This window comes from Pocillopora damicornis, chromosome 10 (assembly GCF_964200805.1).
Source record: "Pocillopora damicornis chromosome 10, jaPocDami1.2, whole genome shotgun sequence".
Lineage (NCBI taxonomy): Eukaryota > Metazoa > Cnidaria > Anthozoa > Scleractinia > Pocilloporidae > Pocillopora > Pocillopora damicornis.
In genome coordinates, this window is record NC_142679.1 from 14,077,233 (window position 1) to 14,104,242 (window position 27,010).

Below are 27,010 nucleotides of genomic sequence, written 5' to 3' on the forward strand. Positions count from 1 at the left end.
TCTGTCCTATGAAGCATACTTGAGCTACTTGGTCTATCAAAAAGAAACCCACCTTTCCCCCTCATCAAGGATTTATCAGATTTCCGTCATAGGATTTTCTTTTTGTTCGTCATTAGATGCACCATTTGTGAAGGAATGAAACGAAGCTGTACGCCCTACAGTAATAGAAAGAGTTTTTTGGCATTTAACAATTTGTCTCAGAATAATGACTTGGCAATGAAGAACGCATAAATAGGTTGTGAAACTGCATTGCTGCTTAGAATACTGAGCGATTACTAACACTACAATTAGCAACAGACTGACAACAACGGATGCATGCTGGTGCATGCTGAGATTGGGGAAGGGTGGTTGTGGGAATTTGGTGTCCGCCGTGGTCCAACGCAAGGCATCTGGTGCCTCTGCAAGAAAATCTATCTTGGTCTTAAGATCCAACAACCTGGCTTAAATCAAGTGGTTCGGAGCTTAAATTTTAATAACGTCGCACTCTTTTGCACTTCAAATCGATCGACGAACGGGTCAGAGAGCGAATGACCTCGATTAATTATGGAGGAAAATCAACTCTTGCTCATATTTAAGAATTTTTTTATCTTAGTGATCATTAGACCAAGTCCTCCAAAGGGAAGTTAATTTCAACGGAAGATTTATATTTCATATAGTTAAATAGCCGGTTAGACAAGCGCCCGCACTCCTCTTGATCAGCAATGTCGAAAGAGTCGCGATGCAAATACTGAATTAGCCGGATAAAAACTTCTGAGCGCGATCTTCGAATATTCAAATTAGGAGCCACTTAACATTAATACTTTCATTACAATTTTATTGTTAATATTATCATAATTGCTGTATTATTATTTTTGACCTTTCCTGGTGAGACTTTGTGGGTATAATTAAATTATTACAACGAGGGGAATCCGAAATACTAATGGGTGTCGGCAGCTTGTATACTAGATTTTGCTTGTCAGAAATCTTCTTTACTCTGACCTCTATGATACCTTCGAATCTCCCCAAATATACGTTTTTTAAATACCATAGGGTAGAAAAATGAAAAAAAATTTTCTGCTTTTTTTTCTCGGCGTTTTTGTATTTGCGTGACTACATAAGACTAAATCTTATCATTTCATTTAAATTTGTGGTAATAACAAGTTGCAATAGGTTTAAATCTAGAAAGCTAAATGACGTTTGTGCCAAACAAATAGATTTTTCTTTAAAAAACACAGCCACTTTGGTCAAATTTACATTTTTCCTCATATTGCAACAGAAATTTTACGATCTCTTGAATTGGTTTAACTTATCATTTTTTATCATAGAGACATCTGCCTCTCAGATTGGAGGTTTTTCGATGTGTAGAATACCAAAGTGGTGAAAATAACATTTCAATTAAATAAATCGCAAGCTTCTTGTCAACACAGAAAAAAATACGCCTAAAAATATCGTTTCGCGGCCAGGTGCGGGAACGAAACCGTGATCCCAGCTCATTTGCCGCGAAAAAAATTGGTTGTTCGTTGTTTGTTTGTGAAAATGGACGCTAACCAATCACAGTCAATGAGGGAACAATAAGATTTGATTGACAGATGTAGTATAATTAGGTTCAAACTGAAGCTTTTCAAAGCTGGAGTTTGCCAGTTTTTGTTGAGAATATCGCACAGCTTCCGAAATGATGCTGAAGTTCGGCAGATTTGGGGAGTATTTGCGTTTCTATAAATCAGTTCTGCACCACAAGTGTTGAAAATTTTGATTTGCCATGGCAGGATTTGAAATACGGTCTGTGGGACCCTACATTCTCGAAGGAACTTTGGGTAGAGGGCAAACCGGTACGAACAATGATTTCGCGCTCTCTAAATTTTGTACTTTCATTTTTTTTTATTACAGCTCGCTTGACTGTTTTTGTTTCATTTCAACAGGGCTCGTGAAACTTGGAATTAACTGTGTCACCAAGAAGAAAGTTGCAGTTAAAATTATCGACCGTACGAAGCTTAGCGAGCAAGTTTTAAGCAAGGTAGGAACTTCTCACAAATTGGTTGTTTCAACGTAAATAAGAACTTTAGGGAAAATTGAAAGATTCTAGAATATTCCGACGATGTAAACATGCAATTTGCATCTGATTGTGCGATGAAAATAACAAACGGCTTGACAGATCGCCATTTATTTCCACATTATCTTGTAACGGGGTTATCTTCATTACGTTGCAGCCAACATCCTTGTGCAATACGAGAAATCAGCTTATTTACGCGTTGTTTGCCACTAGTATCGTACCATTCCTGTTTGTTTCTAGTGAAGCGATAAACACTGAAGTTTCGTCTTAGTTTTTGCCAAAACTTCCCTGTTTGAAATATTGATGAGTTTCAGGCTTGCTTTGTTTCCCTAGGATATTTGGACTAGATTTTTCGTTTAGCCTGTTTATTGAGGTTAGGGTCAAAATTTTTTTTTTGTTTTAAGCAAGTTTGTGCGCTTGAAGTGTTTCGTAAATCTTCCGTGACAAATAAATTCTTCCGCCAACTACATGACAGATGACGGTAATTTCGACATAAGATAAAACTCAAAACAAACATTCGCCTTTTCTATTTCACAGTAAAACATTGTCAGTTGTTGTGTTCTGTATTCCTTAAAGAAAATATGTGTAAACTTAGGTTTATGGTTCGCTTTGTCCGTCGACTGACAAACGTTATTTCGGAGACAGTGCTTCTTTTTGCGAAAGAAAAAAATATTTAGGTTCGGAACAGAACCTTATCCGGATAAATAACTTCTTTGCATACGCTAGAATTTTTAGAAATTGCTTCCGTTAATCTACACGTTGTATTTGTTAGTTTTGGGTGACTATCTTATGTCAACCGGCCAATTAGGGGATTTTTATTACAAAACATGCAGATGTTGTTTTCGAGAGTTCGAAACCGAAGAACACTATTTTGTTCGATGTGAGAACTTACGATCTCAGTAAGATTCCACGAGTTTGCGAAATTGTGGTACAAATTTGACCCTTGAAATCGATTCAACGTTACCTTGTAAACAACTTCTATCAATCACAGTCTGACCTAATTCTCAATTCGCCGTTTGAGTCTCACTTAAAAAAGTTTTGTACTCTAATCTAATTCATTTAAAAAGGTGATAAAAATTTATCTTTTTTCCCCATCAAAATATACCATGTTTTCTGAAATGTGTGAACATGATCAACTTGTCGACATGTCTATTTCTTGTCAATTTTGTTACATTTCATCGGTCAACACCATCACAACGGGGCTCTTCTATATTTGCATAGTACATGTAATAATTGCGCCCCCAATTGTCAGATTTGAAGAATTTGTTTTGTTTTGTTTTTCTTGATGCATAAAGGAAATTGAATAGTACATCATGTTCGCACTTGAAGCTGTATTGAGGAAATCAAATAATCAAGTGCAAATAAATCTAGTCAGACAGTCTGCAGGAAGTAGAAATTTCGTCATGTCACTACGATTACTTCTGAGAAGATTGTATGGTTAACTCTCGAAGTTGTTATTTTTTGCTTCATTCCTACTGTGCTCTTATTTTTTGGCAAAACTTCTTCAAGGAAGAATCATTTTTGCTACAATTTTTATACATTATATACAAGTTACATTTATGATGTTAAGGCTCATGTTTGTTGCAATTATTGCAAAATGTTGATTTTGAGAAGACTTGATTTTGCAGAGCTTGTGTTGTTCCACTACAGCAGTAATCTCCTGGAGATATTGCAGTATTGATTATACTGCCATTATAAAAGTTCTTTATTGAATAAGAACATTTCTTGGGGTATTAATTTTAAGGGAAAAAATTTTTAATGAAACCTCTTACCTATACTTGGGTGGGATGACTGTTTTCACTCCTTTTTGTCATAAGCTAACTTTCTCTTCTTGAGTTAGTTGTACTGCTGATACCATTACTCCTGTATATAAAAAAAATGTATCTTTTGGGCTTTAAATTGAGTTGATGTTTAAGAAAAATGTCCACTGCCTAGTGATATTGCTCGCACAAGTAAATATGATATATTAAGCCTCCTGTTCAATGGGATGGTCTTCAGGATGCCGAATTCCCCACCATCTCTCCCACAAGCAGTTTCTCAGGTCCCCCTGCCTTCCTTACAGATCACTAAGATCTTGCGTGAAGAACCTTCTGTAATAGTTTTTGAGCAAATTATTCTTAAATTTACCTTAAGGTTAAATATGAGGTTTTGTGCTGTGTGAAAAGGTAATTTTGTAGTCAGAATGATGTGGTATGAATGCCAAATTTGGGATCAATTTAGAAATTGGCTCAAAAAAATATTCTTCACAAGATGAGAACCTAAGGTTTACACAGATTGATGTTTTACAGTATTTCCGTGCTTGTATGTGCAATTCGGACATGTTTCATTATCATAAATGAATGGCAAGGGAAATAATTCCTCAAGTTATTTTTAGAAGCTGAAATAATCAACAACAACAAGACTGTATTTCTGTACATTGTATTGGTAAAAGTTTCAATTTTTTAAAGCCAGCATCAGTTGATTATCTTAATGAAACAAATACATGAAGTTCAAGTGAAGATTTTGGTCTCTCAAGCATTGCATGACCTTAAGCTATGGTGTGATGTAAATACAGAAACCACTTATTTTTAATTTCCTGCACTGATAATAAAAACATGATAAAATTTGGTCCTTTTTAAGTAAAAAAAATTATGAAATAGTTTCCTTATCTAATATCCTCTTAGTAGTAGAAATAGGAGATACTGTTGTTATTAAATAGATCCCAAATTTTTTTTTTCCAAATTATAGACTGAAATAAAGGATGAACCTGTGTTTTTTGGCTTACCATGAACATATTTCTTTAATGGCAAAATTTGCATTTATCAAGTGAATAATTCTGATTTCCCATTATGATATCATTTGTAAGAGTTGTTGATTGAATAAAACATGTAGATTTTTGTATGAATTCAGCTTTTCTTATTAATGCAGTCCAAAGTAAAAAGCTTCACTGATTTTGCCACAGTATTTCCTCATCTACTTGTGTGTGTGAATCATCAGCTCGAGATGTGGTTAAGTAGACAACACAGATTTATTGTAAAACTTGATTTCCAAGGCCATCCATATTTTGTAGTATCTATCTACTTCAAAACTTGAAGAAAATTAACCTTTTCTCAGAAAGGAAATTGTAATCAAGGAATTTACTGACCACTGTTTTTAATTGTAGTTTGATTCATTTGACATGATATTTTCATAAAGGAACATGTGGATTAGACCTTGGGGAATAGTGTAAATTCATTTGTAATTCATGTCATCCCACCATACTGTGTTTATTTACATAATTGTGCATGATGTGTTTTTTTGGTTTAAAGTAAAATTGCGCTGTTTTGTTTATCTTAGTCTATTTTCAGCTTTTGACAGGTTTGATTGAAGTCCAGAGAAGTATTTTTTTGTACTGGATAAACATGTAGTTCACAGATTTTGTCTAGTAAAAGGAAAAACCAGCATGTTTCCCAGAAAAGAGTGTATTTTTTTTCAGAGAGTATTTAGGTACATGTGTTCGTGAAATACACATAGTTGATTATTTACTATGACCCTGAGAGAGTGGTTTTACATTTGACTTAACCCTTTCACTTCTAAGATCTCATTAGTTATTCTCCTTACTGTCTGCTGTAAAGTTCTTATGATGTTAGTTTTAGAGAATTTGGTTTTTAACTGGCATTTTTCTTTATTTTCATCACGTGTCTGCTTGATATTGTATTGATATTGTAAGGAGAAATTCTATCTTGGTCACTCATGGGAGCTAAAGGGATAAACTTCCTCTCTAAATGTTTTTACATTTGACTTAAACTTCCTCTTTAAAATTTGAAAACTTAATAGAAAATGCTTTTAAATTTAAGAGCATGCACAATAACAGATTTAAGTGCTCTTTAAGGCATAGTGATATGAATGCAGAGATTATATACCGGTACAATGCTACTTTAGCATTGCTCCTGCCATTCTTGTGTGTTTTTCTTACGCGATAAACACTGCAGTTTCAGCTTAGTGTTTCCCAAACCTCTCTGTAAATGTCTGAGGGGTTCCATGAAGTTTGCACAAACCTTTGAGCAAATTCAGAATGTAGAATTGATTCACACATTACTCATAACTGGGAAATGGTTTTGGAACAAATTTCTTTGATAGCATTTCAATGATTGACATGCAATTTTTTATTTGTCACATGCTGAATGATGCTGATTCACATGTGTGTATCTTGGTTTTCTTTGTTCCAGGTTGAAAGAGAAATTGCCATCATGAAGCTTATCGATCATCCTCATGTCCTTGGACTATACGATGTTTATGAGAGCAAGAAACACCTGTGAGTTTACTGATATTGCCAAACTCTTGCTTTCTCTGCCGTTGTTAACTTTCAAATATCTTCCATGATAATATCAAGGTCCTGAAATTGTTGAGATCTTAGAGGTCCCACATAAAGATATAGGGAAACGTAAGGATCGTGGCAACTTCTGTCACTTCATCGACTAACTGGTCAATAGTTGATGGATGTAACCAGGTGTTTCATTGAAAGCCTGTTAGCAGTAGCCAATACCCCTACCTCTGCCTATAAGCCCTTTTATCACTGTTTATTTAAACTGCATGCAACCCTTGCGAACTGAATTCCCAGTTTTCTGGGAATTCCTAGGAATTCCTAGGAATTCCTAGGAATTCTCAAAAATTCCCAATTATGCAAATGACCCTTGCAAACCGAATTCCCAGTTTTCTGGGAATTTCTGGGAATTCCTAGGAATTCCTAGGAATTCCTAGGAATTCTCAAAAATTCCCAACTATGCAAATTAACTCTGATTTAGAAAGCTTGGAATTACTGGGAATTTCTGGGAAAGGAAGACTCCAGTTTTGTGAGGACTTGGAATCCCTAGGAATTACTAGGAATTCTCAGCTTTATTTGAGGCAATTTTAATACCCTGAGGTCCACATAAATTCTAAGAAATTCTCAATACCTTGAATGTGAAGGTTTTAAGAAAAAGAGTAATTTCAGAGGCTTAAAACTTTGGCTCAATAAAAGGTATGCTATACAAAACTTACCAAGAGATATACATACATGTACATGTTTATAACTTAAAGATCATGAAATTTATTACTCAAACTAAGTTTTAGTAAATCTTGACATTAATATGGATTTTCTCATGAACCAGCTGTCAGTTATGTTAAATGGAAATTGCCAACTTCCACAATAATTAACAATAATTACGTTGTTATCTTACTTCCCTAACCTACATTACTGGTTGCCTTTGTTAAAAAACCTTGGAACAGTCAAGCTCAGTTGCCTCAAACGCTGTCAGAGACTTTTTGTTGACAATACTTTTAGTAGAAATTTCATGCCTTAGACAAACAAACTCAACACCTAATTAATCTTTCTTTTTTCATGATTGTTGTTGCTGCTTTTTTTTTCAGTTTTTTGCTCTATTTTCATGACTAATTGCTGTAATTTGTTTTGCTGTTTTTATTCTTACAAAACATTTTTGTAAGAAAAGGGGAACATTGACTACCTCTGTCCTGTCTGCATGCCAAATGTTTGCAAAGTGTGTGGATGATCCACAAGTATTGGAACTCTTACAAAAATGTTTTGTATATGTTCCAATACTTGTGGATCATCCACACACTTTGCAAACATTTGGCATGCAGACAAGACAAAGGTAGTCAATGTTCAATTTACTTTATTTGAAACTCTGATCTGAAAATATTTGTCAACAAGACTTGTTAGTAGTGAGAAGTACCAACCAAGTTTTCTCTCATAACTTAATTTCTTAAATGTCCCAATCACTGGATCTCCCAAAAAAATATTACATCTTTTTATTTTTGGTGCAAATTACAAGTCCTTCTTTATATAAAAATGAAAAGTGATAGTCACACTTCAACAATAACAGCTCTTAAGTTTACTTGTTGTTCTTCTCTGTCTGTCAGCTATCAACAAGATTGTTTTATACTTCGGGCAGTGCATAACTATTTGTGGACCAGAGTTCCAACGCACCTCTGTAATTGCATATAGCTACTCCTGTCTCTTGTACAAATGTTTCTCCTTTGTAAGACGCACTCTACTCTGTTGTCAATACTGCTTTAAGTTCATTGGAAACGACTGACTGAGGAATCGAGATGGCGGTGTTGGAACGTGTTGCTGAACGCTTGCTACGGTCAAGCTTTGTAGATTTAGGTACTGGTACACTGGGATCATCTATGTATCTCTTATACTTCCGAATGTGGTATCCTTCTTTTATATGTATGAGGGTAAAAGACGATTTGTAGTCGCATTCAAAACTGTGATTGGCTTGTGTTATTTCTCACCTTGGCCATTAACACAACTCAAGTGAGTTTCGAGTCTTTGTTTCCTCGACAACTTTCGGCCACAAATCGTGCATTTGTAATACGATCGATTCTTTTCGATTATTTCTACATAGAGTGAGCTCACATCTTTATTTGTATCACCGAACTATCCATCTTCTAGAAGCAGAGAACCGGTCGGAGAAGTCAGAATAAAGTTGGGCGCTTCTCTTAACACTGCAATCGGCAAGCCAGCGGATTCACTTTGCTAGCCAATTACAAGTCCTAAAAGATCCACGTGATCATGCCCGTGATCGGAAACAAAGAAGACTCCATTTGGCGCTCATCTTTGAATGTACTTTGGATCGGTTGATCGCTTTTCTCAACTGTTTTGCTTAATATAACATTTCTAAAGATAGCTTTTATTGTGGTTCAATGGGAAAACGAGAATAGCGTGAGTGTTGTAAAAGAAAAGAAAGTCGTTGGCGCCGTGGAGTTGAAAGAAGGGACAACAGTTGACATATTGACTGTTACAAACAAGGGTCGAGTGGCCATCTGTAAAGCTACGATTTTGAAAGTTTGTGGTGAGTAAAAATTGCGATATTCGTTACGTGATCAAAATCTTATAAAAGAATAGATGTAGCGGGTTGAATTAAGCTTACGTAACGCTCGGCGCAACTGAAACTAGAATAATTCTGAGAATCGAATCGGTCACTTGCATGCCGCAGTTTCTTAAGCTTATGCTTTACAATGAAATAAACCTATCAGTAAGGTTTCAAGATTCCTCTAGTCACGTTTGGGAACATTCAAGATTCATAATAGGAACTGTTATTAAACAAACCTTAGTACATAAAGAAGCCCTCCTTGGTAAAAACAAAATAATGTATTCAGCCCTTTTTTAGTAAAATCCATGAGAGAGATGTACTAACTCCAATATAAAAGTCACTCAATATAACAGAGATTTCTCAATTTGAGAATCCAATGAATGCCCTTTTCCTCATAGCCATCTTAAAAGCCTGGTCTGAGCTTTAAATTTACATATTTTAATATATTATTTTTTTTCAAATTCAGATGTCAAGGAATCCAGATACAAAATGGTCAAGGTTCTTGTTGACAACCTCATTCATGGCCAACTCATTGTGAGCCCAGGAAAAAAAATACAAACAGTACAAACAGCAGCTAAGTTTGCAGTTTAGGATAACTTTATTCTAATATATTGTTACAGTTACAACAAGATTTAAATCAAAAAATCAATTTTATTGGTCTGTAATTAGCCCCTTCACTCCCAAGAGTGCTTGGTTTTCAAATATAACTTAAGATATTGTATTTTATGGAAAAGAATCAACAGATTTTATTCACAATTTGTGTCAAACCAAATTTAATGATTGATTAGAACTATTTTATATGAATAGCTGTAATTGAGGATTAATCCGTATGAAGTTTTCAAGAAAAGAAAAATAAATCAAATCCCATCCTAATATTACCACACATTGATGTTATTTAATCAAAAATATTTTACATGTAAGCCTTAATTAAGCTTCTAAATAAATTTCATTGAATACTTGAATTTTAGCTGGGTTTTTTTTAATTTAAAGTATTTATTTTATATCATTAGCCTCAAATTTTTGCTTAAAATTCCCAGTAATTCTTAAACATTCCCAAAAATTCCCAAAAATTCTCAGAAATTCCCAGAAATTCCCAGAAATTCCTAGAAATTTTTTAGATTTACAGCTTTTCAGGGAAAGTCATTGGTTCTCTGAGTTGGAATTCCTAGGAATTCCTAGGAATTCCAAGTCCTGTTGGCTATAAACTTGGAATTTCTGGGAATTTCTGGGAATTTCTGGGAATTTCTGGGAATTTCTGGGAATTTCTGGGAATTTCTAGGAATTTCTAGGTTTTTAGAACCAGAGTTGTTATGGTTGGGAATTCCTAGGAATTCCTAGGAATTCCCAGTCCGAATTTACGGTAAAAATTCACACCTTTATTCCTAGGAATTCCTAGGAATAAATTCCTAGGAATTCCTAGGAAAATCCTAGGAATTCCTAGGAATTCCAAAAGCCATTTCGCAAGGGAAGCAGGTTAGTCTTTGGGTTTCAGCCCATTGTAGCCCCTTTTCATGGCACAACTTCCTATGACACCATTGGCAGCTGCTTGATATGGAAATGCCTCTGCACCAGTAGATAGTCAACAGATATTCGGAGGAAATTTGATGATAGTCAACTAAGAGTTGACAGACTCGCTTGTGATGTATAATGGCAACTCAGTGGTGTGGTTTTTACTGCCATGATACTTGACTGATACTCCATCAATACTTGATTGAAATCACTAGTTACTGAACTCAACTATCATTATGACACTGCTTGTAATATTTTCTTCTTTTTTTCATCATTTAACTCTTTTGACCCCTTTAGAGAGACTAGTATCTTATTTCTTCCTACAATATCACCCCCAAACTCATTAACCCTTTCACTCCCACAAGTGACCAAGATAGAATTTCTCCTTACAATGTCAATACAATATCAAGCAGGTAGGTGATGAGAATAGAGAAGAATATCAATCATGGGATTATTAGTTGATCCAATACCAAATTCTCTGAACTAACATCATAAGAATTGTATGGCAGATAGTAAGGAGAATTACTAATTAGATCTTGGGAGTGAAAGGGTTAACTCCCATGAGTGACTAAGACAAAATTTCTCCAAGTACAATGTCAATACAATATCAACCAGATAAGTGATGAGAATTAAGAAAAATATCAATTTGGGGAAAATAAGTTGATCCTGGCCAATACTAAATTCTCTGAACTAACATTATGAAAAGTATATGGTTGATAGTAACTGGGAGTTAAAGGGTTAAGGTCATAAGTCAGAATAAAAGAATTGATCACCAACCATTTAGAAGCTCTTGTTTGGGGAACAAACTCTCCCTGTCAGCTCTTAAGGAAATTTATAGAGAGCAGTATGGAGAATGTGCATACTGATGTTAGGGTATAAAGAGTTAAACTCAAATGTATCTTGCTCTTTCTTTTAGATTTTTAGTGTTAGAACATGTTTCTGGTGGTGAGCTTTTTGACCACCTGGTCAAGAGAGGAAGGCTTCCTCTGGGAGAGGTAACATGTTTAAATTATTTTTGCTTGAGCACCAGCTTTAATTTTTACTGAAAATGTAACTCAGCATATTTTGGATTATTATATCTCTCAGTTAGTACGTGCACTATGATTGGTCTATTTTGCAGGCTATATTTCACTGTATGGCCTACTTAATTCAAAAGTTTGTTTTGATTGCCAATATGTCTCTTGAAGAAAAATTTGAAACAGATTTCAGGAAAACTATGCAAATGAGAAAATAAAGCAAAGCTCTTAAACTTCCCAGTTGGAGTTTTAGAGTTTTTTTGAAGAAGACAAGTAGCAAATAAAGAAAGATGACCATCCACAATGAAGACTACTCAAAAGGTTGTCAAATACTGTGAAAAGACAAAATATATGTGGAGAGAGTTTGAAGGGTTTTGCAAACAGCAGGTTGATGGAAATGTTATGGGCATACTTGCTGCATTGTGTTAAGATTTGATGCACATCAATCATCAATGGCCATTCTGCTTGGATTGAAATCTTTCTCCCTTCTATTTTAACCCAGAGATATAATAAACATCTTGCTAACCTTGTTTTTCTTGGTCTGTACTGTAAGTTACAGAACCTTGCTTTTTTCACATAATGTATGGCCTGGGCATTTCATGCTTGGGCCATAAATCTGAGCAAAAAAAACTTGGTCTGTAACTTACAGTAGGGCCCTTGAACTCAGTTAGTAAGAGGTATTTATACCCTACTTTATTGAAAGTTAAGTGTAAAGTTTTTATGTTAACTTTGCTTTTGGAAAAATAATTTTCAGGGAGCATACTTTCATTTTTCTCTCTTAATTAGGCAAGAAGATTTTTTGCCCAGATGATCTCGGCTGTTGATTTTTGTCACAAGCATTGTGTTTGGTGAGTGCATGTTTAACATATATTTTTGCACCGACCAAGCTTTTCTTTCAAACTCAGAAAAACCATTTAGACTTGATATGTTCTGATTTTGGTCTGATCTTCTCAACACATTAAATACTCCAGAAATATTTCTGGTGTTCACAGTTTCCTGACTTCTTTTCATGTTTTTGCTACCTTTTGGTGTTGTTCATAGAAAATGTGTACATTTACAGACAGCCAATTAGAGTGCACGTGAAAATTTCTATAATGTCGCTTTTAATGATGTATGTACTGTAACTCATGTTTGGTTTCACTTATCTCCAAGATGTTACAGTCAAGTTTTAATTATTTCTTGTAAATGTGAGCAATGGCTTTTTACAGGCTAAAATTAATTCTTAATCTTGTCTTGAGTGAATTATTTCTTAAGTTAAGTTTTGATATCATGTTCTTGGAGAGGTCTTCTCTTAATTATGAGACTTTTGGCTTTTGCCTGCTAAATTCAAGTTATAATGTATATTTTAGCCACAGAGATTTGAAGCCTGAGAACCTTCTTCTGGATAAAAAGATGAATATAAAAGTTGCAGACTTTGGAATGGCATCTTTACAGGTATATGTGTGTGTTTTCCCATAATTCTAAAGTATTTTGACAATTATGTGTCTTTTTATTTATTTTTGTTAACCCTTTACACCCAAAGATCAGTGTACACATTCTCAGTTCTGTTTTCTGTACATTTCCTAACTTAAAGGTGCTGACAAAGAGATTTTGCTTAGCAATTGAGAGCTCCTGTACTTGTTGATCCTTTCCATTATTCTCGTGACCCTAATGTTTGATTCAGGGGTGATATTGTAAGGAGAAATTAGATGCTTGTCACTCTTAGGGGCTAAAGGGTTAAGTGTCTCAGAAATTGCAGTGCTTATTTAAGGGAAAATGTGTCTTTGTTGATCAAAAAAGAGGTTAAATCTTCGAGTCTGCCTCTTTCATAATGGAAAATGTTGCCACTCTTCCTTCATGTGCATGCAAATTAGTCCTATTCATATCACTTTTGATTTAAAATTTTATGGTTTTTATGGGGTTGGAAAGGCTTATTTACATGCATTTAAGAGAATTACAATCAGCCCTGCCATTCGTCAGAGGGGTGTGCAGCCCAAAACTGTTTATAGGTGGACCAAGGAAATAGTCTGCTATTCTTCTGTCCATTGCAATAAGGGAGGGTTGGAGTGGGGTAGGACTGTTCCTTCTGTTCATTGCAAGGGTGGGATGGGATAAAAAATGATTTGGCCCATTGATACTCCTTCATAGCAAGAGGTATTGTAAGGAGTAAAAAAATTAGTTCAAGTCAAGAGATAGTGTGACTCAGACTGATCCTTCAAAAAACAAATCATGAAAATAATGCCATACAATGTTCATGCTTACATTCAATTTTTGTAACAATGTTTGGCCTCATTTTACTGGCAGGTTGGAGATAATGCCATGCTTGAGACCAGCTGTGGGTATGCTACATATACTGTACTTTATATCCTTTCTTTACATGTTGTATAAAATGATAGTAATACACATTTTATAAGTGCATGCTAGACAACTTCAAACTGTCATTTTGTCATTTCTCAAGTATTTTCTTTTTCATCTTCTGCCAGGTCTCCACATTATGCTTGCCCAGAAGTCATTCGAGTATGTACCATCTGAAACTTTCATAGTATGCCTTGTCTAATATAGTTTTATACTGTTCATTTTTCAATCTGCAATGTATGTAATTTGTGAGGTGATTTGTATTTTAGGGTGAAAAATATGATGGTCGAAAAGCAGATGTGTGGAGCTGTGGCGTTATCCTCTATGCTCTGCTTGTTGTAAGTTATCACTTTAATAAGAGCACAACCTATCCTATGTAAAAGATGTACAATTGAGTGTCAAAAGTAATCTGGGCTTTATCTTGTTTTTCTTTCCTTTGCTGTGTGCTTGTTCCAGAAAACTTGTACCATCCTCTTAACCAGTTAGATTCAAAACCAAAAGCAATGTCTGTCAGCATTGTGCTTGATTTTACTTTGCATTCTGATTGGCTCTTTGTGATCTTTTCTTTTCTTCTGATTGGCTGTTTCAATCACTTTGGTTTTTGTTTTGTGACAGTCAAGGGAAAAGCTCTCTGCTGCACCACTTATGAGATATACACTTCTATTTTCTTCATTCTCTTACTTCCCCCCTCCCTCCCTCCTCTATTTGATGTCTGTTTTTCGACTGAATGATGGTGGCAGAGGTGGCCAAAGTCACCCAGTCCATTGCCTACATGCCTTCAATTCAGCAAGGCTATGCTCCAACAGTGCTTGATAACCCACTGAAAGATACGTCACCTTACATTTGGGGAACTAGGAAATTATCCCCAGCACAAACCGTAGAGTATATGTTGGGTACCCTAGATGCTCAAGTTTAGAGGTTTAGGGATCCGGGAACTTTTCATAAAACTCTTATTATCAGCACAACACCATTTTGCAGATTGGTTAAATGTACTCCCATAATCAAAGATCTAGCAATTTTTAATTGCATTAAAAGAAAAAAAAAACTAAGAAAACCAAACGAGAAGTTTCTCTCTTATGTGTCCTACTCTTCTTCTTCTCAGGGAGCACTTCCTTTTGATGATGAAAATTTAAGAAATCTGTTGGAGAAAGTGAGTGTATAGTACTTACTGGTCAGAGTGCTTACTATGATTTTACTTTTTAATCCTTTGACCCAATAGTGACCAGGATCTAATTTCTCCTTACAATATCACCCCAGAGTCAAACGTTAAGTTTACAAGAATAAGGGAAACGATCACCAACTAAAGAAGCTCTTGATTGTTAAACAAATTCTCCTTGTCAGTACCTCATGAATTGTGTAGAGGACAGTATGGAGAAGATGCGTATACTGATGTTAGGGTGTAAATGGTTACTGGGATTTAAGAAATTTCTCTGCCAAGTAGGACCAGTCCAGTTACATTGGTTACGAAAGTTCAGTCGTTGTTTTCCAAAGCCGCGTTCTAAACAGTCAGTTCATCATTATGTGAACGTTGATATTTATGAGAAGTAACGAAGTTGTATAAGGCTTTGATTGGAGACATCTTTTTTCGCTCAAAAATTTTTTTTCATGAAGATTAGAAAACTTGAAGTCCATCGACTGTGTAATACCGCGGCCTCAAAAAGTTTTCGTTTAGACACCTGCTTCTAAGTCTCTCACGTAACGAGGTAATGATTAAATCGAATCCCCCTCCCTCGCTCTCTCCCAAACAACGTTGGATTTTGTGTGCCTTGTAAACCGTACCGAAACTTGTTGGCTGTTTGGTTTTACAAATATTGTTACAAAAGGGAGGGGAAATTTCATGTATAAGCCTGAATCGGCAAGAAGTGGTCTTTTGTTATATATTTGGGTAAAGGATATGTTTTCAGTAACTGTCCCAAGAAGTTTTGACCTCCATAACATGTTTGTCTTCTTCCAGGTGAAGAGGGGACATTTTAGCATTCCAGTCTTCATACCAACTGATGTTCAGGACATGATCCGAGGGATGATCAATGTAGACCCAGCGAAAAGACTTACAGTTGAGTAACGATGTCTGTTGCCCTGATAGTGATGTAGATAAATCGTGAGGGAAATCATCTTATATCTGAGCTTACTAGAATGATACTGATGGCGTAATCCGTGTTGTTTTGTAGATGGAGGATGTGAAGAAGCATAGTTTTCTTAACAGGTGGGTGATTTTTGGCGCAAGGCAATAGCTCGCTATTCGATTGAGTGTCTTAAAACCAAAACCAGTGAAAACAATCTCAACAGGTAATCAGAAAATAGGAAAATACCTTTAAGAGCCAATGATTACTCAAAGTAAAGCCAACCAAACTGCCCAAAGCGCGGGAAAACGCGGATGACCAAGTCGTGATTGCTTTTAGTTTTACATCTGATTGGTTGAGAAAGGGGCACGAGTTTTCTGAACCAATCACAGAGGGAATTAAAGTAAAACTTAATCAATCCAGGATAATTTTCAGCACTCAAATGAAAATTGCTCTTAGACTAAAGATTATGTCATTGCCAACGAAAAATACACGATGGTGGAGACAGAGATTGAAATTCCTTAGTGGAGCCGCTCATTATATTTCTTTGTTTACACACCTTTTACCGATTGAATTCAATGTGTGTGATCTATTTGCAGTTTTAAAGATGAACTGCCTTTGGAGCCTCACGTTGTCGACATTGTCAAGGTACTTCCCTTTTTGCCCTTCGCTGCAAAACGTAGTGGAAAGTGCTAATTCGTACAGAGGTCAAACGTTGGGCATGCTTAAGAGGATCAATTTTGAAGATATGTGCGCTAATGTCCCTGCAAATTTACACACTCTGAAGCACGCTATTTCGCCTCTACAACGTTCGCATAGGCGAATACGTTTTACAGCTGTGTTTACACGAATAGTATGCGAATACGTTTTACAGCTGTGTTTGCACGAATACTAATCGGCGCGATAACTAGAGATTGTTTTTAGAAATGGGCCTACGCCTCAAGTGGCGAAAGTAGTGCCAAAAACTGGATTTACTCCATTATTTTATGAATACTTTGTCAGTAATAAAACCATTGCATTTAGTTATACTAGTAATTATGAAACGACGCGGTTATCTGGTGTGACTATCATTGAGTGTTATTGTGGGTAAGAGTATTGTAATAATGATTATATGTAATGTTTTCTTTTCCATGCAGACGGAAGTTATCCCAAGTAAAGATGAAATTGACCCTGATGTGGTACACAGTATGTCTTCCTTGGGCTGTTTCAAGAATAGAGAGAGACTTCTTCGTAACCTCTTGAAGCAAGAGTAAGTCCTTTTGAACGGTTGCCGTAGAATTTCATGGGAATAAAAGTTTTAACCCTTTTACTCCCAAGATTTGATCGTTAATTTACCATTCCAGCTCTAACCTTCAATTTTAGGGGGCCCTTGCTCAAGAAAGGGGACGTAAGAACTGAAAAAGTGTTTGAACGTTACTGTATAGTCTTGTCAGTGAGTAAGCGAAAAAGAGAAAGGCGGTTATGATAGTGAGAGGCTATATAGCAGCCGTAACATCAATCCTGTTGTCAATTATGTTGTGGATGATTAAATCAAATGAATTTAGTACTTAGAAATTGTAGTTATCCTTGGGCGCAATATTTTATGCCCCATATGACGCTAAGACTTAAATTTAATGCGGCATTTTCGGTCGATTTGCGTAAATTCCGCAAAGCTGCGTTTAGGAAGAAACCCTGAAGTTGGATTCATTTATCCTTTAGAAAGACGATAGAAAAAGTCATCTACTTCATGCTACTGGAGAGGAAAGAGAGATCACCGACTCACGAGGATTCTGCAGTGGCAACGATAAAGAATTTAAAAGAAATTTGTAAGGTTTTCTGCTTGGCAATAGTGCAATTTTCATTTAAGTGTCGTAAGCGATCTGAGATTGTTTTGGTTTTATTGTACTACGTCGTATGATTGGTCCGGAAAATCGCGCCATCTCAACCAATCAGAGGCAATAATAAACCAATGGCGACTGAGTCTTTGTTCAGTTTATCTGACGCTGCTTTAAAATTCCCGGTAGCTCCTTCTGACAAATCATTTTTGTCCTAACAGAGTTAGGCAAAACATGGAGTCGAAATTAACTTCATGATGGGCCTATTATGTGTTAGTGCGCTTGCTGTTTGTAGTTTAGAAAAGGAAGAGTGCAGATGAATTCAGAATTTTAGCCTTTGAAGAGGTGTGTTTCAGATTGCCCTTTTTGTTCTGACCCACGTTGTAATACGGTTGTTTTGTTTTATAGTGGAAGACGCCCCAAGGAAAAGAGTCGACTCCTGTGGATCTCCCAGATTACAACGACCAAGGTCAGTATATTCACGAAAAGGGTATTAACGACATCGATGACGGTTCACGAAAACTCGAGATGTATAGCGCATCTCGAATAAGTGTCGTGGGATTAAAAGCAATTTTAACACGATAACCAATTGGATGAAAGATTAATGACTCGAGGAACCGGTGAGAACTGAGGGTTGATTATTTAAAGTGCTGGAAGTGCAGGAAATCGGGAATGGACCCGTTGATTATTTGACTTTTGAAAGGCTGGCGCAAGTTTTGCAAACCAAACCCGCAAAATTATCACCCTTGAAAACCTTTGTAGTCATTGCCATGTGTTCCATCCTCTGTCAACAGAAAAACGTCTCTGACCGCTTCACCGCCTGTTACTCCAAGGACAAGAGCTGAGACCTATTCCGGGGTCGTAAGGTAGAGCTGTTTGACAATATAGCAAAAGCGTTATCGAATCTTTACTTAAAATACTAGACCTTTTAATTTCGATTGTCAAATGACTGCAGCCCTCGGAGGCGCATTCGGGATCGACTGAAAAGTTGATCTTGACAACCATAGAATTAAAGGAACGTTTTCCCTCAGATCATAGAATCAGGAAAATATTCGCGATAGATTATAACCTGTTTAGTGCGTATTTGTCTTCATGTCTTTTCTGTATCTGCTCATGTATAATCTTTACTTTTTTCATTTGTTTTATTCCCCTCCATGTGTGAGTACAACTAGTTTACAGGTGCACCAGGATAATCATTATCAATAGAGTAGTACACATGCGCATTATGGGGCATAGTAAATAAGGGTACAGGATTTTGTACAATGTGGTACAAAATTAACCAATAGTTTGGCCAGATTGCCATCCAAGATGACGATTTGATTTGTTAAATTCTCATCATCTCGATTAGGTCAGTAAAAACCGGTTAGGCGGCAACACACCAAGGCTGTGCACACTAGGTGGTTCAAAATCCTTTCACCCGATTGGTTATTCATAGTGCCTACGTATACTACTCAATAGCACTGTAGCATTCACACCGCACTGAGAAGGAGTGTTCCAGTTCGCATGGTGCTTGTTTTATCCCAGTTAACGATACTTACTCGTGTTCTGTTTGTTTCCCTAGAGAGGTGGACCTTCTCCATCATGGAACTTTGTCTGCCATTGTTTCACTGCTTTTTATTTCAATGTTTGTAGTCCTTTGGTGCAAGTGAGTCCCCGACATCAGCCGTATACCGTGCATCAACAAGAAAGTCCCTTGTCTACCCCTCCTGAATCACCCACGCACCACGCCACCACACCACCAGGTAGCCCCTGGCGGACACGACTTGCCACTTTTAAGAACGCGATTGTGAGTTCGCCAAGATTCCACAGAAAAAAGTTATCGAGTAGGTATTGAGATGCCAGATAAGGTGAACTGTGTGTAGACGTCTTCTATTTTGTTTCCTTTCCTTCTCTACTCTACTATATATTAAGCAATGAAAAACTGTTTTAATGTACACGAGTCAGTTGGCAATCATTACGTGGTAATAATCGCATTTCGACTGAGTTTGGTAAAACCAAACCAAAGTAATCAGAAGGGAAAAAAAAACATCACAAGAAGCTAACGCGAACTCAAAATAAAAACAAGTAATCGCCCCGAGGCACCTTAATCCTTTACACCTTAACATCAGTATTTATATTCTTCATACTGTTCTCTGTACATCTACTGATGCGCTGACAAGGAGAATTGGTCTAACAATCAAAGAGTTTCTTTAGTTGGTGATCATTTCCTTTATTCTCATGACCTTTAATGTGTGATTTAGGGGTGATATTGTAAGGAGAAATTAGATGCAAATCGCTCTTTGGAGTTAAAGAGTTACCACGCGAGGAACCAAGTCGCGATAGGTTTTGAGCTGCGGGCTAAAATTTGCGCAGTTGTAGCCCTTGAAGGGAACTTCATTTAGTTCGAATTGAACGACGTCAAGAATGTGAACATTTGTACCGTATAGTGAAAACACAAACCAGCAAGGGGAGGGGAAAAAAACTGCTTTGGCATTTGTCTTTTACTCAGCGTATAGGTTGCGTTATAATGGTCAGCGGTTGTTAGATTTTATCGTTATCTTGTTGGTAAAGAAGAATTTTGACTTTATTTAGTTGGCTGATAGACATAGCACAAGTAGTTTTCAACATCTGAGCTAATGTGTCTTCCGACTTCACGCTAAGAAAACAAAAGTAGACAAATTGATGTAGACTAGCCCAACAAGGAAATCTTCTTTCCTCTAATGAAAGAAAGAGTGGTGGCTTCGAATACCATTGAATGATAAACTTGTTTCCGTCTGTTGTTTCTTAGATTGCGTAGAAAACAGCCCAGTGTCCGCCTCGCCTGACTCGTCTCCTGAGTAAGTTTCAGTGTTTAAACTTTGCATCTTTGGTAAAGTCGAAAGACAAATAATTTCACCCCCTTTTCGCCCCCGTTTTTTCGCCAACAACATTGCGGTGAATTGAAAGATTGGTCATTTATCCAAAGTGAGGTGTTAACAGAAAACTGAAAGCTAGTTTTAGAAATTCCCTGTCGATTTTCGGCCTTTGAAAAATGGGCTAACTGAATTTTCTGAGCCAGATTTTGAAAAGTTAATTATTTAAACGTTATGTGAGTGTCAACTGGGGAAAGCACAAGGTTAGGAAACGAACGATTTGTTCGTTATCATTGCTTTAGTTTAATAAACGTTTTGCATCTTGTTGGACAAACCCATGCATACAACTCATTGTTATGAATTTAGTGGGGGGTTATATTCTTTTACACTGTTTCTAAACGTGTACTGAGGTGATTTTTCTCTTTTTCTTCATTTGTTTATTTATTTATTTATTTATTCATTTTTTCATTCAGCATCGTTAAACGTTCATGGTTTGGTCATTTAGTGTTAGGACACCACAACTCGCACTCGAAACACGAGGTAAGACAAGTTTTAATTTATATCTCAATGATGCAGAGTTAATTGAGAGTTGATGTTGCACCAGTAAGTTTTCAGTCAGTATAATTTTAGAACAAAACTTCTTTTGGAATGTTTGCTTGTGTACACAAAATCCTTTGCCCCTTACATATGTATGTATACTCTCCATTCTGTTTTCTACACATTTCCTATGGTTCTGACAAGAATAACTTGTTTAACAATCAAGAGCGTCTTTTGTTGGTGATCATTTCATTTATTCTCAAAACCTTAGTGTTTTATTCAGTAGTGATACTGCGAGGAGAAATGAAATGTTAGTCATTCTTTAGGCTTTCGCGTTCCGCTTTGATATACTTATTGTTCAAACTGATACCAATTCCTCTTCTTTTGTTGTCCCTTTAGCCTTTCTTTATCGTCACAAGAGAAAAGCCTTTCAGCACTGTTAAAGCGGATGTTGTCCATGCATTTTTATCAGTGAGTAAAACTTGAATGTCGGTAGAGCTGTTTTTCTTCAAAGCAATTTTCAAAAAGTGTCATTTAGAAATGCGGAATTCCTTTGTTTTTGCACTACTTAGCTCTGTCCTCGATCTGGAAACCTCGTACCACGGTCTAATCCAATCAGTTATGAAATTAAAACCGTGAATGTCTTGGTCACCAGTGTCTAAGCACTCCTATACAAGGAGATTGGCTTTTGTTTGTTTTGCTTGTTCTGGTTCCCATGCCCGTCATTCTTACTTTGGTTTTAGCTCTCCGACAGTAACCAAGTATAGGTGACTAAAAGGCGGTTTACACGGTAGGAAAACCCTGGGACGGACCCGCCAAGAAAGAAGTACGAGCCCAAAATTTGGTGTAAACTGTCAACAATATGTTTTTTTAGAAACGTACCTATCTTTCTTAAAGTTTTGGGGCCAAAGGCGACTATGGCCTCAAAACGTGAAAGAACCTGGGTCCCTGCCACTCCCTTGATATTTGACAGGTCCATACCTGATTTTCCTGCCTTGTAAATCGTCTTTAACTGATACCTGTTTCTGTGTGTAGCAGTCATGATTCAATATCAGTGGCCGATTAAGCCGTAATGTTTCAGTGAACTGAAAATGAGTAACTGGTTTTGTAGGTCAGCCATTTAACTCACTCCGTTCTCTCACAAAACGGCTTTAAGGCAGAATACAAAAAACCAGGAGGTATGTTTGGACAGGTGTTAATGAATTTCAGTAATTGTATTGTTAGGTTGGAAGAAGTTGTAGTCTTTCTGTTCCCCCCACCCCTCCTACTCTCTGTCGCTGAATGAAGGCATGAGATCGTCCTTTAGAAATACCGCTGTCCAGCTGGAGAAGATGCGGTTTTTTAGTCGATATGTAAACATTTGAAGATACAGTTCAGTTTCTCTGTATTGTTGAAACCAAACACCATCTTTATTGTGCCCGATTCGTGAAATCTTTTCCTCTGGATTTCCCTCCTTTTCAGGTTCTCCATTTGGAAGAAGCTATTAAACCCCTGGTTTTATCTGCTTTTTCTCTTTCATTCTCCTAGGAAAGACCATGTTTAATAAGGCGGTCCGCATATCTGTGAATATAAGTCCGACAGACCAAAGTAGAGCAGATAAAAGTTCCGTTCACACGGTCTCGATAGTTCTTGAGTCAGGTTGGTATTGAAGCTTAACTTTCTCACTTCCAAGATCTCAGTAGTGATTCTCCTTACTGTTTGCCATGCAATTCTTATGATGTTAGTTCCGAGAATTTGGCGTTGGATCAACTAATTATCCCCTAATTGATATTTTTCTTTATTCTTATCACTTGTCTGCTCGATATTGTGTTAATATTTTAAAGAGAAATTTTGTCTTGGTCACTCATGGGAGGAAACTGCCAAGATTCTCGCCAATGTCATGGCGGTTTCATTTCAAAGCTACATTTTGCCGCCATACTTTGTGCAAGGCTGCTCTTTCGTTTTTTGCCTTGTTTTGGTGTCTGGGAGCGAGTTTGAAAATGTAAAAAGAAAGGATTTAGCCTCTTGTGCTGACGGTTGTTTTAGGCGCTTGCTTAGAATAAAGGCAGCGGTCATTTGGATAAGCCGCCGGTCAAAACGCCCGCGAAACAGCTCGCTGCCGTAGGCTACAAGAGGCTTTGGTACGATAATCGCGAGATTAGTACTGGAACAAAAAATATCATTTGCCCAACCAAAATGTTTTGCACTCAACCATTTCTTATTGTAGTAATTAAACCGAGTGTCTTTTCTAGATGTTGCAAGACGTGCGTCAAACAAGGGACATTTATTTCCAACCATTTTCCCGATAAATGGCAAATTCCCAAGTTTGTAAACTTCGTAAATTACTTTAGCTTAGCTTTCTTGCAAAATCAGAGGATGAAAAACTAAGTGTTTAAGGTAACTTTGTAAAAAATGAAAAAAGAAACGTATTGATAAAGTTTGCCATGTAAAAACGAAAGCGTTTTCATTGATCTTTGGCGATCGTGACTTGAATTCATTGAGTTATTAATATATTAACACTGTTTTGACTGTAGATGTTTCCGGTATTAACTTGCTTGTGTTTTTTAATTTAAGTCAGTATTCTAGAAAATCGTTGATAAATTATTTACACGTCGCTGAAACAGATTGTCAACTGTGCTCGATATGTTTTTACCGCAAAGCGACCGTGTGTTATTTCCATCTGTTCTCGTCGAAATGATTAATACTAGGCTGACGATCAAGAATATTTTTTACTCTCTGGATAAAGACGTCACGCCATCTACCGGCGTGACGTCTTTACGGGAGACCGCTGGTAGAGTGCAGTAACCTTTGCTAGTAATGTGATCAAGAACGATAACATTTCATAAGGAAATAGACTATTACACCTTCTTTTCTTGAAAAAAAAGTTAGTCTCCTAATTTCAAACAATGAGTGCTTATTACAAGCGAGAGGTTCTCTACTGAGCTATCAAAGTCTGACGGATTTAGAGGCTAACTCTTTTTCTGTCTTCTTAATTGTAGGACCGGTTCATCGTTTTAAGAAATTATGCGAGAAACTCCAGCTCATTCTCTTGTCGAACGCAAGACGAAGCACTAGTAACTGCCGCGCGGAAGAAGAGAACGCCGACGAAAAGTCCCTATCAGATGACAAAAGGTCTTGTTCTGAAAACTCTAAGCTACACCTCGCTCAGTTATCAGATACTGAAAGTGAAGGCGAGCTTTTGGAAGGTAAAGACAGACCCAGAAAAAACGAGAACACTTTGAAGAAGACCGTCAATGGAGGCAATAGTGAAAAGTTAGTTTGAAAAATCAAAATATGGAAAAGATGGAGAGGGTATCCTTAACAAAATCGAAACCTAGACGAAAGTCAAGAAATTTGTGGGAAGAACGAATTGAAGAAAAAAGGGAAAAGAATTGTCAAGAATGAAATTACACACAACCGCTGAGGGTGTAGATCCACCGTAATAAATGCAGTTAGTATCAAGGAGTTTTAAAATTGTTGATGAAAGCGAAGAAGCCTACTCAGTATTTAACAGTCGAATGATTCAGTGAGGGTGAAAATTATTTATTTATTACTGTAAATCCACCACAATTGAATTAAGATTTTTTATGAAAACTATTTCAATCTTAAAGGAAAAAATTTACGAAACCTACTGTCGAAAACGGACAACTGGCGGATCGAATTCAATTAGAGAAAAGGCAAGCACCTCGTAACCTTTAACATCGCAATGTTTGATGAGTGGTTCCCAATTGTAGGTGTTATACATTTCTGTGTACAGTGAAACCGCTATCAAGCGGACGCGGACACGGACACTAAAATGAATTGTATTTGAATAATTTCTATTGTTAAAAACCTCTATTAAGCGGACATCCTCGGAACATTTTCTAGTGTCCGCTACAATTTATTTTAGTGTCCGCGTCCGCTTAACAGAGGTGTCCACTGAATTGGGGTTCGTTGTAAAAGGAAATATAAGACATTTGTTTCCGAATTCGGCTTGGTGTTCGCTTAAATGTAATAATTTAAATCGAGATAGAACTTACTTGCCGATCCATGTGTCTGTTCTCATCACCTCTTTGTTCGGTGCTGTTTTGGAATCGTAAGGGGAAGCTAATAACGTGTACCTCTGGAGGCAAAATTAGTGTTATTTATGACGATGGGTAAAAGTGACGATGATGATGACGTTGTTGGTGACGTGAGTGATGACTGCGTTGGTAACGGTGATGCTGATGAGTGATTATTTCGTATGATGTTGACGTTGATCGTGACGTCAGTGATGACAATTATAGTAGTTATGATGATGACGTTGACGATAATGTTTATGATGTGATGATGATCATACTTCCAAATTGAGACGCATTTCTTACTGTCAGAAATGATTATGACGTTAACAATGAAGTATGACGACAGCTACGTCTATCAGCAGCACTGTAAAATGTTACAAATGAAATTTCCAAGTGGATGGCTCGATAAAGTCTATCGGAGGTTTACTTAGAAGTTAACAGTATGAGATATCTTTATGATTCAATCCTAAACCCTTTCATGTTCAGATGTTAAAAAAAACTTGGTTGTCTTGTACTATCCACTTCGATTTGATAAAATTTTACAACTAATTATCTCAGGACAGGTTGCGTGAAAAAGCCTCTTTTTCTATTTAATTAGGTCTGCCTAGTTTAACGAGCTTTATTTAAAAAATGGCATGATTTTGAAAACCGAAGCAGCTTGTCCCAAACTAGACTTTGTTATTCACTCGTTTTGTAAGAATTTCACACTCTGGTAATTCTTCGACCATTTTTCGGAGCCTTACGCAATCACCACGGCGACGCTGAGAGAACTGGTGTTTAAAAAATGAACTTAAGTTTCCCTTTGCGAGTTTCTCTTTCATCTTGCTATCTTTAATGGCGTCAGACCTCATCTTCAGCGTAGGATCTAAAGGAGTCGTTCGAGTTCCAAGTGGAAGCTTGAATGATTTGTTGTAGGGGCTCCCATTCTTGGACCACGCAATATTGTGTGATTGCATGTTTTATCGCAGCAGATAGATAGGAATTGTACAAAGATCTAAAAGGCGTGTGTAGAGCTATTATTCTGTCCATTAAAATAGGTTTCATCGCGTTCTTGTTGCCATTGCCGTCCTGGTTTGCCTAAGGTTCCCAAAGAGTGAACTCCGAGATCATCGTTGTAAACGTGGTTGACTTTACACCTATGTTGCCAAATGAAACGGCTCTGTGATTCATGCAAGTTTTCCGCCGAAAGTGTTAGCACCTGGTAGCTAAATTTGACAGACAATGATTTATTCCCTTTTTCCAAATTTCCATGTAATGATTCATTTGAGAGGATACAATTGCTTTGTTTCATACAAAGCCCCTTATATTTCGCTGCGTGTGGTGGAATAAATAATCTTAACCTCCTAGAGGAGTCATCTCCTGATGAGTATTGAGTGACGACTGCAGTGCTGGAACGTTTGTCAAATTTGTTTATGGCGCTTCTAGGAACACGTTAACCCTTTAAAATTTGGGTTTGAAGGTGCTCGGAGTTCATCCTCCCTCATTATAACCAGTCAGTCTACTCTTTGTAATTAGTTCACTCGTACCCTATGACTCTACTTAATCTATTGTAAACATTTACTCAATTCAAATAACTTCATTTGTAATCGTATTTAATAAAGTATTTACGAATTTTAGCAATTTGACTTTTTGTTTTCCAAAGGACCTTAAATAATTTTTAATAACGTGGTGGTTTCAGAGAAAGCTCAATTCTGATTAAAAGTTTATCTGATTCAACTTCAAGAAAGGTTAGCCGAAGGACTTCGACTTTTGTAGAACGAGCTACAAGAATCTGTTGCTACGGCTCGTCCTCTCATTGCGCATGCGCTTCCCAAGCCCCCATTCCTTTGGCAGATGAGGATTCACTAAGGCCTTTTATTAACTTTTTCTCTACGTGGCTGCCGATTTTGAGGTAGACCGCTGTGCCCAGAAAAGAGACCGTAAGGCGAAACCCAAATACGTGACCTGCTCGCCAGCTCAGTAGACGGCGGTAAAAGGTATTATTGGCAGCTAAAACAGACTTTTTTCGAAACCCCTGGATTAATT

General features: G+C 36.9%; 1 protein-coding gene and 1 long non-coding RNA gene across 2 annotated transcripts; both read left to right on the forward strand.

The window, feature by feature from the left end:
* Nucleotides 1-1,231: 1,231 nt before the first annotated feature.
* On the forward strand, nt 1,232-26,601 carry LOC113670414 (serine/threonine-protein kinase BRSK2). The gene is made up of 24 exons (XM_027186555.2): nt 1,232-1,808; nt 1,899-1,993; nt 6,217-6,302; nt 11,291-11,369; nt 12,177-12,238; nt 12,740-12,824; nt 13,674-13,708; nt 13,853-13,886; nt 13,994-14,062; nt 14,827-14,874; nt 15,679-15,777; nt 15,893-15,927; nt 16,384-16,432; nt 16,921-17,033; nt 17,483-17,589; nt 18,007-18,067; nt 18,393-18,464; nt 19,231-19,421; nt 20,366-20,414; nt 20,903-20,969; nt 21,366-21,437; nt 22,078-22,144; nt 22,494-22,604; nt 23,945-26,601. The coding sequence occupies exons 1-24, from the start codon at nt 1,739-1,741 to the stop codon at nt 24,226-24,228; spliced, it is 2,040 nt and encodes a 679-aa protein (XP_027042356.2). The 5' UTR covers nt 1,232-1,738; the 3' UTR covers nt 24,229-26,601.
* On the forward strand, nt 6,484-9,897 carry LOC149039037 (uncharacterized). The gene is made up of 3 exons (XR_016180237.1): nt 6,484-6,489; nt 8,676-8,844; nt 9,332-9,897. It is a non-coding gene; the product is annotated as an uncharacterized LOC149039037 (long non-coding RNA).
* Nucleotides 26,602-27,010: the final 409 nt, after the last annotated feature.

Coding starts and splice junctions, on each gene's coding strand:
- LOC113670414 (XM_027186555.2), top strand. CDS start 1,739: ATGGCAGGATTTGAAATACGGTCTGTGGGACCCTACATTCTCGAAGGA. Junction 13,887..13,993: donor CTTGCCCAGAAGTCATTCGA/GTATGTACCATC, acceptor TTTGTATTTTAG/GGTGAAAAATATGATGGTCG. Junction 14,875..15,678: donor TAAGAAATCTGTTGGAGAAA/GTGAGTGTATAG, acceptor GTCTTCTTCCAG/GTGAAGAGGGGACATTTTAG.